General features: G+C 43.5%; 1 protein-coding gene and 1 pseudogene across 1 annotated transcript; one reads left to right on the top strand and one right to left on the bottom strand.

The window, feature by feature from the left end:
- The first annotated feature begins 13 nt into the window (after positions 1–13).
- pkdc (protein kinase-like domain containing) lies at positions 14–2022 on the top strand. The gene is made up of 2 exons (XM_029679610.1): positions 14–117; positions 396–2022. Exon 2 carries the CDS (start codon positions 415–417, stop codon positions 1372–1374), a length of 960 nt encoding a protein of 319 aa, XP_029535470.1. The 5' UTR covers positions 14–117; positions 396–414; the 3' UTR covers positions 1375–2022.
- A 1975-nt stretch (positions 2023–3997) lies between these two features.
- The window catches only part of LOC115142230 (ribosome biogenesis protein BMS1 homolog), a 28699-nt pseudogene continuing 21051 nt past the window's right edge, over positions 3998–11645 (bottom strand).

Raw genomic sequence — 11645 nt, 5'->3', positions numbered from 1 at the left:
CCAGTTGGTGGCAGTATTGCGCCATTGATTGATGTAAATCTCCAGTCCACATTGAAGAGTATTCATGATCGAAACATAACACAGTACATACAACTCGACGTGCAACACATGTTCATCGTGAGTTTTACGCACATTGGCGTTGTTAACTAATGTTTTGACTGTGTCCCTCGTGAGATGGTGGTGTGTGGATTTGAAATATGACACTTAATTAAATAGTTTCAGTCGAAGTTCAATTTCCTCCATGTGTGTAAAACGCATAGACTTGCATTTCCTACTCAATCAAACTGTGTGCATGCTTACTTTGTTGTTCCTTCAGTCAACACTTTAATGCCCTAATTTATCAGTCTTTTGTGAAAAGATGTCGTTTTGACACAACCTAATCTGTTATTTTTCAGTCTGGTGAAAGACTTCAGGATGAAACAAGAATATCAGGACCTTATTCTGCAGGAGTGTGGTGCAAAGGCTCTGCGTGTTGGTGACAAAATCCAGACGCTGTGGAGCGGCTATGGCCAGATTGTGAGGGTCCATTTAGATGGCTGTGACCGCCCCTCTGTCATTGTCAAACATGTCATGTTCCCAAAGGAGGCCGAGCACCCTGGAGGCTGGAACACAGACCTGTCTCACATGCGCAAGGTGAGGTCCTACCAAGTGGAGACGCACTGGTACCAGAACTACTCCACCAATGATGGCTGTCGAATGCCAGCCTGCCTGGCTGCTTGTTCATACGGGGACGAAAAGCTGATGGTTCTGGAGGACCTGGATGTGGTGGGCTTCGACCAGAGAAGAACCAGCGTTAGGGATGCAGAGATGAGGTCCTGCCTCAGCTGGCTGGCCCACTTCCATGGCCTCTTCCTGGGGGTGGTGCCGGAGGGGCTGTGGCCCGTAGGTACCTATTGGCACCTGGAAACACGCCCTGACGAGCTGAATACCATGGACGACGCCCAGCTCAAAGCAGCTGCCGGGGAGATTGACAGGATCCTCAATGAATGCAGCTTCAAGACAATTGTTCACGGAGATGCCAAACTAGCCAACTTCTGCTTCTCTGGGAGTGGGCAGGGTGTGGCGGCAGTGGACTTTCAGTACGTGGGCGGAGGCTGTGGGATGAAGGATGTTGTCTACCTCCTGGAGGAAATAGAGGAGAAACAGCTTGAAAAGAGGGTTCCTGGCCTGCTGGACTACTACTTCACAGAACTGAGGGCATCAGTGACCATGCAGGTGGACTTTGCTGCCCTGGAGAAAGAGTGGCGGGAGATGTTTGCCTTTGCCTGGACAGACTTTCATCGCTTTCTCCTGGGATGGATGCCAGGACACCGGAAGATCAACAGATACACTAAGCAGCTGACTAAAGAGGTGCTGAGGAAACTGAAACAGTGACTTAAGCCTCTGCCATTTAGGCTCATCAATCACCTGCTGATTGGACTGGATTGTATTGAGGGATGTAGATCAGAAAAACTGATGTGCTGTGTGTTGTTGGGAGGAGAGCAGAAGATTGATTTATTAGGCCGACTTTGAGCCCAATTATTGGTATACAATCAAACAATGCCCTGAAAAAAGTTTTCCTTACAAGCTAGAATGTTTTAAATTACATTTAAACTTACTTTAGCAGTTGTCTGTGCAGCTGGTTCTTCAGCTGCTCGAAATTTGAGACAATATTCACTGAAAGTTTTTACCCGACTATTTAGAGCACAGGTACTGAAGTATACATTTCTATCACCCATATGCACAAAACCATGTAAACACCCGTTAGTATGCATCACGTGTATGTACTTTAACCGGTTTAATAATACTTTACTGTGGATATGTACAACAACAAGAAATGGCCAGTTGACGGACCAACACTACGGACAATCGGCAGTTCAAATATAATTTTATTCAACATTTGACAGATAAGGGACGTTTAGGTTTTTTTTCTATGTAAGTGTGTATGGCATTGCCTACACAGTTTAAGGAATTGCCACGTTTCGTGACTAAGCTGCAATTTGTTATCTGCAGATAAACTTAATAAAGCACTTTTAATGCCCACCTTGCAGTGTTTTGGTTCTGCATAGCTTGTAAGAATTTGAGAACTTTTAACCATTTCCATTGTATCCATATTATTTACCACAAAGAATGACACATTCCCTATGCTTTCTCTATGGGGACAAGTTAACGAAAACAGAACCAAAATGTAGTACCACAGTGCATCAAGTGTGAAGTGTATTTCTCTTTCCTTTATCTGCATGTAAAATAGGTGCTGGATAGTTGAAGGCATCTCCCTGATAGCGACCCACAATAGTACTTTCACCTATTTGGAATTTTCATATCAGTGCAGATGAGATGGAGTCAGATCCAGCCAAAATAACTGTAGTTAGCGACATATTGTAATCAGCTGTTGCACACGAGATCCCCTAAAAACACCCCACTTCGATACAGCTATGACCAAAAGTGATTTTCCCAAACCCTTTTCCTAACCTTAACCTAATTCTCCTAACCTAGTAATTTTAGGAAAAGGGTTATGATTCGTGAAAATGCTCTCCTAACCTGCATCGAAGTGGTGTGTTTTTAGAGAGTTCCCAAATGTATCCCACTGCAGAAGAGTTTTGACATATGCCACACACCCTTTGGATCAGCTGTTGTATAGAGCATAATAGTAATGGAGTCTTTTTATAGGCACTAACTCCGGCATGGCTCGTTGGCCAAAGCCTATGGGGAAATTAGATATACACTGCTCAAAAAAAATAAAGGGAACACTTAAACAGGATGGCACATCAATGCGAGCTGTGGCAAGAAGGTTTGCTGTGTCTGTCAGCGTAGTGTCCAGAGCATGGAGGCGCTACCAGGAGACAGGCCAGTACATCAGGAGACGTGGAGGAGGGCAACAACCCAGCAGCAGGACCGCTACCTCCGCCTTTGTGCAAGGAGCAGGAGCACTGCCAGAGCCCTGCAAAATGACCTCCAGCAGGCCACAAATGTGCATGTGTCTGCTCAAACGGTCAGAAACAAACTCCATGAGGGTGGTATGAGGGCCCGACGTCCACAGGTGGGGGTTGTGCTTACAGCCCAACACCGTGCAGGACGTTTGGCATTTGCCGGTGAACACCAAGATTGGCAAATTCGCCACTGGCGCCCTGTGCTCTTCACAGATGAAAGCAGGTTCACACTGAGCACATGTGACAGACGTGACAGTCTGGAGACGCCGTAGAGAACGTTCTGCTGCCTGCAACATCCTCCAGCATGACCGGTTTGGCGGTGGGTCAGTCATGGTGTGGGGTGGCATTTCTTTGGGGGGGACGCACAGCCCTCCATGTGCTCGCCAGAGGTAGCCTGACTGCCATTAGGTACCGAGATGAGATCCTCAGACCCCTTGTGAGACCATATGCTGGTGCGGTTGGCCCTGGGTTCCTCCTAATGCAAGACAATACTAGACCTCATGTGGCTGGAGTGTGTCAGCAGTTCCTGCAAGAGAAAGGCATTGATGCTATGGACTGGCCCGCCCGTTCCCCAGACCAGAATCCAATTGAGCACATCTGGGACATCATGTCTCGCTCCATCCACCAACGCCACGTTGCACCACAGACTGTCCAGGAGTTGGCGGATGCTTTAGTCCAGGTCTGGTAGGAGATCCCTCAGGAGACCATCCGCCACCTCATCAGGAGCATGCCCGGGCATTGTAGGGAGGTCATACAGGCACGTGGAGGCCACACACACTACTGAGCCTCATCTTGACTTGTTTTAAGGACATTACATCAAAGTTGGATCAGCCTGTAGTGTGGTTTTCCACTTTAATTTTGAGTGACTCCAAATCCAGACCTCCATGGGTTGATAAATTTGATTTCCATTGATAATTTGTGTGATTTTGTTGTCAGCACATTCAACTATGTAAAGAAAAAAGTATTTAATAAGAATATTTCATTCATTCAGATCTAGGATGTGTTATTTTAGTGTTCCCTTTATTTTTTTGAGCAGTGTATATATAATTTTTTAGATAAACAGTGAAAAAGTCTACCGTAAACACAGGTTTCGATTTTACACATTTTATTCTATGAGATCATGTTCATTAGCTAACGTCACTTTTTGAACTTTGAAGCATTCATGTAATCACAACAAGCACAAAAGGCATTCATTAAGGTCATGTTAACTGACTATCTCAGAAAAAAAACGTGTAAGATCTCCTTAGCCTGTGTTAATCTATATTCGAGTGACCACTAACAATGAAAATACATGTTCTCAAAGATGGAAGGCAGGTGGGAGGAGGCGAGATCAGGTGGGACCATTCTAGCCAATGAGAGGGCAGATGTATGACAACAGGCCATAGAGACAGAGGACTCTTTTGTATCTGACTTTAAAGTACCCCAGGTTGAGTCTTCATACCCATAAAACCTAGCGGTCAAACAAGGAAATGGTTCCAATCGCTTTTCGACCATTCATTTTCCCCCATAGGGGTTTTAGAAAATAATATGGCAATGTCCATGCTAAAACTGGTTATATCCATGATGAGTTCGCTCTGACAGGCACAACTTCAAAGTTGCTGAAATGCCATGTGCTTCCACTTATCAGTGCATTTGAAACAACCTAGCCATTATGAAACTTCTACTCGATCAAAATATATTACAGAATTACACTTACTTTACTTCTATGCTCTTTTAGAGTTAAGGTACTCAGTTTTGTAATAACTTTGTTATTTTTATTAAAACACCACACAAGATTGAAGCTAGACGAGTGGTAGAGATATGACTAATATACAGTTCTTTCTGGTTCCTCTATGGAACCACTCGAAATGAGGTGTCAATAACTGGGGTTGAAAAACCACATTACACAACCAGGCTACAGAAGCTGAAGGATGTTCATCCATTCCTTGCATTTACTCTCCTACCCCAGTACTGAAGACGCTCTGGGTGAAGACTTGCCTAGGTACAGATCTAGGATTAGCTTCCCCTCCCCCAATCCTTTCTTCATACTGTATGCAGAGACATAGAAATTGGTATCCATGAATGAGTTTCTCTGACTAGGGAAGTAAACAATAGGCTTAATTGCCAAAATATCACTAATTTCCCCCTACTCCACTGCAGCACAACAGATTATGCTTAAACCGTGTTATTCCAATCCATTGGCAGGCCAAAAAGTTATTACACTGGTCTTTAAGAGGCATATTGATTTAAAAATCAGTCATCCTGCGGCGCCCCTTTCAGACTTGACCTCTGACTCTTCTTCTCCTTCTGACCCATCATACGGTAAAGCTTCTTCTTCGCCTCTTTCTGCCTCTTGAGCTTGTCCTCCTCCGCCTTGCTCCACTGCCGCAGGAAGTCCTTGTGCTTAGCGTGCTGCACTGTGCGCATTCTTGCTCTTGTAGTTGTGCACCGTGCTCAGCACGTTGAGCAGCGCCGCCACCTGGTGGACAAGAGAGGGCACATGCTCAGATTTCAAATGCAGTGTCATTCCTGTGTGTGTGTGTGTGTGTGTGTGTGTGTGTGTGTGTGTGTCAGGGGCAGTCATTGAAGCCACAAATGTTCGAGGCTGATCGCGGTACTGCAGGCATTGTTGGCAGAAAAAAATGGTAGTCTTCATGGTCCATCTTACTGTAAAAAAATCTAATTCTAAGACAATCATGGTACCAATAATTACTTTAATACACCAGTTGTATCTCCTTGAAACTATTTTAAAATCTCACACAGAAGAAATTAGTTGCTAATGGAAGCCTGCAGTACCTGGGTCGTCCTTCAACTGGAGTTACTCAATGAGGGAGCAGCACTGTAACCTAACCGACTTAAATTTGGCTTCAATGTGCTATGGAGTCTTCACATAGGAATGAATGGCATCCCGTGATCAATGGCTTTGTCCATTCATATATACCGTTATTGGTGTGTGTGCGTGCCCACCACATATTATGGGGTGGCGACAGTGTGTAGGTTTTTGTTACAGCCCAGCTTTTACACAGATTTAGATCATCTAGACCACCATTTGTTGAATCAAATGTGTTAGTGCTGGGCTAGAACAAAAGTCTGCACCTCGGCCAGTCCGGTTTCTGATCAAATAAGGTGGTGATTTATGTTTTTCGCTTTCACAGCATATTAGTACATCAGAGATAAAGAGAATGAGTAAATCTGACAAACATCCCAGAATCCAATGGGATTTTTCATTATCGTTTCCTTAAGGAGACCCTTACCTTCCTCTCGTGGGGCTCCCGTATGACAGCGGGCCTCTGGAGGTCCTTGGGCGTCTTGCCCTTGGGCTGGTCCTGTTTGGGCTTGCTCTTGAAGGGCAATGCCTTCTGCAGCTCCCAGGGGATGTGCAGCTTGTTGAAGTGGCGCTGCGCTCGCACCACCGGCTGCCAAGAGGGGAGAAAGGGTCAAGGGTTAGGTCAGAGGTTCAGAATCCAATCAGACCAATAGTCTTGCTTCAGCAGATACCTTTTCATACTACAGACGCTGTGAGACATTGGAGCTGAGGACGGATGTCAAATGGTGCCAGAGAAGATGGAGCGTAAATGCCACCAACAGCACAGGTGGTGAAATTCGATTTAGACTAACTTTACTGTCCACACAGTGTGGAAAGTTGCCTTCGGTTTCACATATGTCAAACAGACATTAAATCCTGGGCGCTAGTTAAAGAGATATGTTTATTCTAATGGGCGAGCAAGAAATAAACTTGTAATATTGGTCACCATGGATGTCACAGTGACATGCCTTGGGATGCACAACAACAAGCCTGTGCCGAATGACCAGTGATGACCGGTGTTGTATCGAGGTGCCTCCCACTGGGCAGCTGTATCACAGTGTTGCTGATGTTAGCGAACGTAGCCAAATGTTTTGCTACAAGTTTTTTTTTATTCCAATGAGAAATAACTATATTGGTAACCATCTGGATGTCACCGCGTGATAGTCTAGTGGGGAGAGCACGCATGGCAAGCAGGTGTTTCACAACACCGGGACAGTGTCCTTCGCCCCCGCCTGCCGAGCACAGCTTTCCCACAGATCGTTTAACCCTACGGCGAGGGAAGTAGTCAGCTAGCTAGCGTAGCCAATATATCAAGGTGGAAGCTAAAGCACAAGCAACAGTGGTTGCTTGGTTGTACATTTTCGGTGAAAAATCACTACAAGTAGGAAATTAACATTGTATCCGAAAGGTGTTACAAAACTAAATTAATCCTGAATACTTTCCCAATGTCGGCCACTACGATACGTAGCGGCTCAGATGATATGCGTGCAGCGCACTAACGTCCTGGACCAGAGCTAATGTGCAGACTGATATGTGTGCAGTGCACTAACGCCCTGGACCAGAGCTAGTGATATAGTATAGCTCTGGTCCCGGGTGTTAATGCACTGCACACATTCCATCTGAGACGCACGCACATGACTTTTGAGATTTGCAGACCCGGCGCCTTCAGTGCCCAGCTGGATGCTTCTCGGATTGGCAGGAAGTAGGAAATGTACCCATAAATGAATTTGTGTGGTGTTGTGTTTTGCTATGCGCCATTTTTACTTACCAAATGTCTTACGTTATTCACCCCAAATACCAAATAAAAACACCCCTTTTGTGAACAAACGGTTGATAGTCTAACTGCCTCCATATTTAATAAATTGAGCTTCATCAAAAGATCAGGTTACACTATTTGGATAGTCCCCTATCGTTCATCTACAGATGGTCAAACTATCTGTTGATATGCAACTGTTGGCTAGGGTTACGGTTAGGTTTAGAATTAGGGTCATGTTTGGGAGCAGCAAAACAGTGAATGGACATTCCTTTTTTCTCTATGTATTCTGGCTGCCACCTCGTCGGTCTGGCCTTACCTTGTACAGTGAGTCTGTGTTGGGCTTGTCGCGGACCCCCAGGTCGTGTTTCAGCTGGCCCACCGTCCTCATGACCGACCAACTGTCCTTCTGGCCCGCTGGCATCAGCAGGGAGGTCACGGGGTTGTAGAGCTGAGGGACTGACACCGGGTACCAGGAGCGCAGGAACACAATGTCTACACACATGAACAAGAGTAATTATTAACATTATGGCTGACCCCAATTATTCGACTGGTCGATTGTTTGGCCGATAGGCGGTTGAGCGACAGATTTGTTTTAGTCGAACAGTAGCAAATATAGATATATTTCTCAGTGAACTAATCCATTGCGGAGGCCGAGACTAATCATTGTCAGAGTGAACACTGTTTGCAGAGGGCACAACCTTTGCTACACTTGAGAAAAAAGTTTTGGTTTATTTCATTCCATTTATGAGTTTTGTCAATTTAGTCATTGTCTTTTGTTTGGAGGCTCCTGTCAATGTTGATTAAGGATGCGTACCTGATTACACATAGGTGTAGGCGTATTGGCTTGTTGACATAAATGTACCCATTTGGGGATCTGTTAGTATTTCTGATTGGCTTAACGCACCACCACTAATGAGCTTTGGAGCGTCTCAAAGTAATGTTTTGTTCACCTCAAACAAAGTCTGTTTTTACATCCATTGAGAATGACAATTCCTGTGCTGAGCTCACTGGCGCGGGAAACTCTGGTCGTGTCTACACTTGACACGTACATTTGACTTCTGCTATCAGAATTACAAAAGACCACATTGAAAAGACTGGTCTAGATGCACAAAAGTTGTTTTTTGGTCCGATTGTGTTTAGATCAAACTGACCACTTCAGAAGGAGGTCAGGCTGCATTGTGTGCAGATTTCTCCTCAGTCTGGATGCAATCAGGCTACAGAAAGCTCATACAGTGGGTACAGTCTCAAGAATACTTCTGTTCTGGGACCGAGGCACCTTTTCATTATAACGTTGGAGTAAATACGTTCCTAGTGTGTGAGTAACGTGTTTGCTGGCCTCAAATACTAGCCAGCTAGCTACAATAGTTATCTACTGCCATCAGTTGATGTGCTACCATATTTTGCCGATTTCACCGTTTTTAGAACGCATACTGGCATTTGAATATAGCGCGGGAATAGGGAATCCGGACACGTTTAAATGTAGGCGTAGATGCACGCGTACAGAATTCCGTGAACAGAACTCTATGATCAGAATACTAAAGCTGCATGAACTGTCAAGTCTAGACACGGCCTCTATGCCCAGAATATTTTATACAAAATTGCAAGGCGCTTCAGACCGGACCTAAATTAATACAATGTTTCAAGTTCGTTGCAGAAAGGCCACGCGTGATTTATAGGATATTTATTTTTATCAGGATTATTTTCTACCTGCAGGCAGCAAGGTTTTTATTTGTTGGCTTTATAGGCTATTTTTACATAATTGTCAATGGCAGAAGTTACTTTTTAGGTTAATCATTTTCATTTGGATAGAATTTTGTTTAATAACATGACAATGATTTAGAGATACGAAGACATTATTATAAATAAAATGAAACTGTTCCACGAAAATGTACATATGAAAACCATAGCTGGCATGCAGATCAGTAGAAATGGTAAGATACATTTGTATTCCACATGAGAAAGTTTGCTAACTCCTCGTACAGCCCATTTACCGGCAACTTCAGGAGAATAATGGCAGAATCTGTAAAAGCCAGTAGGAGCGGGAGGAGGATAGTCTGGTCAGGTTAAGGTTCTTTCTTCTGGCTATCTTGATCTCTGGCTCCCTCAAGTCATGTGTCTTACTTCTTATTTCATCAAACAGTGAGTTTAAAGCATCAGACAAGCTCAATGCATATATAGTTTGATTTTATTAAAAGCATATAGGGTGTGTCTATATATGGAAAAATACACGGTTTCAAATTTTTGAGTGGGGACAGCACTAAATAACATATACTAGGAGCACAGGTAACCAATATCTACAAACAAGAGTAATGAACAACATGAAACAGGATCACAGGGACGCAATGTGTAAACACACCCAGAAGTACTAGCTAGGAATATAAAGGCAGTATTCCGTGTAAATTACTGTAACGTCCATAGAAGTTTCCATTAAATGTGCAACCAAAACGGTAGGAGCAATCTGCTGCAGGCAATTCATACATTTGTCAAATTGAGTAAATCCTACTACTACTGGAATTTTCACCATATTACTTTCACCTATCCAAGCCTTCAGATCTCCACAAGCGCATAGGGTAGGGTGAGGGTAGGGTGAGGGGGCTACGGGTTGTTTTTGGGACTATGAAATGCTCTAGACTGCGCCAGTTGCTCACCACTCATCAGCAGCCTGTCTTCGAACGTGGCTCTGTAGGCTCCCGCCGGCGTTGACAGGGCCTTCTTAATTTGACCTCTGACCCCACTGACAGTTCGGATGGAAGCCCCTTCGAATTTCGCCACCTCCAGCACGGTGTTGAACATCCCCTGGGAACAAAACAGAAGTGTAAAGCTCACGTTTTTCTGAATTGTTTGGGGTGGACCTTAGTCTCATTCATACTCAGAGTAGTAGGGCTGAACTGACTTTATATTCACACAACTTATAAGGACATAAACATAAGGTTCACATACCAAATTTCATATCCCCATGTTCATCGGTTCCGTTCTTATCACACCAGGGCTATAAGGGCCATGTAGTGTGGTCGACTTTGAGTGCAGCAACTAATCATTCTCAAATTCATTAGATAGTTTGTGACTTTGTCAGCTAACCCATGTGCACACATCAATGGGGCAAAAGCTTGAGTTGTGATTCTGGATGGCCAGATAGCTACCAACAATGTCAAGAAACTGCTATGTGGGGAATCGTAAGTGACTCGTTTCAGCTAGTTTAATCTTGTTCTTGATACCATGTATTGTTTTGAGGTGTTTAGACTGACTTCAAGTCAACACTAAAATGGCTCAAATTGACTAGCTATCTAAACAACAACTGTAACAATGTTTTTGAGAGACTAAACATTGGAGAAGAAATATAGTTTACATGTTGTCGACAATCTAAGCCAGCCCAGTCTGTTTTGCCCCATAGCAGCGCATGTGTCAGTTTTGTTGCTAAACAACCAACACGTCTATATACCAAATCTGGAGTCAATCGGATTTCTGGTTCATAAGAAAAAAAAGTAAAGTAAAGTATTTTTAGCATTAGCATATGTGCTAACGTGTGTCTATTGGTACAGTACAGCCATATGAATGCAGCAACAACAACAAAAAATGTAACCCATTGAAGACTGATGTAATGAGTCGAAATACAAAATCTGGAGTGAATCTGATGGTTCATGAGGAGAAGATGATTGCAGGGGATTAAGAAGTAGCGTTACATATGCAAATAATAAGTCAATAGTTTCCTTGTTTTTTGAGATATCAATACCAAATACAGTGCGTTTCATCTTAGGGAAGTCCGTGATAGCGATTACATGTTTCAAATTGATAGGCCACTGCGGAGTGGATTTACAGTGGCTAAAATGGACACGTAAAATCTGGTTCATGACAATTTAAAAAATAAGTATATTTTTTAGCATATTAGTGCTATTATGCATCTACTGGTGTAGTGTGGCCATCTTTGAATGCATCAACGTTATTTTCACTTTCTTTAGGGACTATTGTGATCGGTCCAAAGACCACATTTGGAGTGAATCTGACTTAGTCCATTAACTTTTTTAACAATCTTAATTGTTAAATGAGATCTTAAAAACATAAGGAAACTAAATTCCAAATTGAACATGGTTCATCATGGTAATGACCATAAAAAGTTTAAAGTATTTCCTAATTGATCAATAACCCAGCCATTTCTTGACCAATCCCTTAGCTTTTCTCAAACTAAGTTAAGAGATAC

The sequence above is a fragment of the Oncorhynchus nerka genome, linkage group LG14 (assembly GCF_034236695.1).
Source record: "Oncorhynchus nerka isolate Pitt River linkage group LG14, Oner_Uvic_2.0, whole genome shotgun sequence".
In the NCBI taxonomy this organism is placed as follows: Eukaryota; Metazoa; Chordata; class Actinopteri; order Salmoniformes; family Salmonidae; genus Oncorhynchus; species Oncorhynchus nerka.
The sequence above is the reverse complement of the archived record's forward strand: the minus strand, read 5'-3'. Positions and strand labels throughout refer to the sequence as shown.

Coding starts and splice junctions, on each gene's coding strand:
- pkdc (XM_029679610.1), top strand. CDS start 415: ATGAAACAAGAATATCAGGACCTTATTCTGCAGGAGTGTGGTGCAAAG.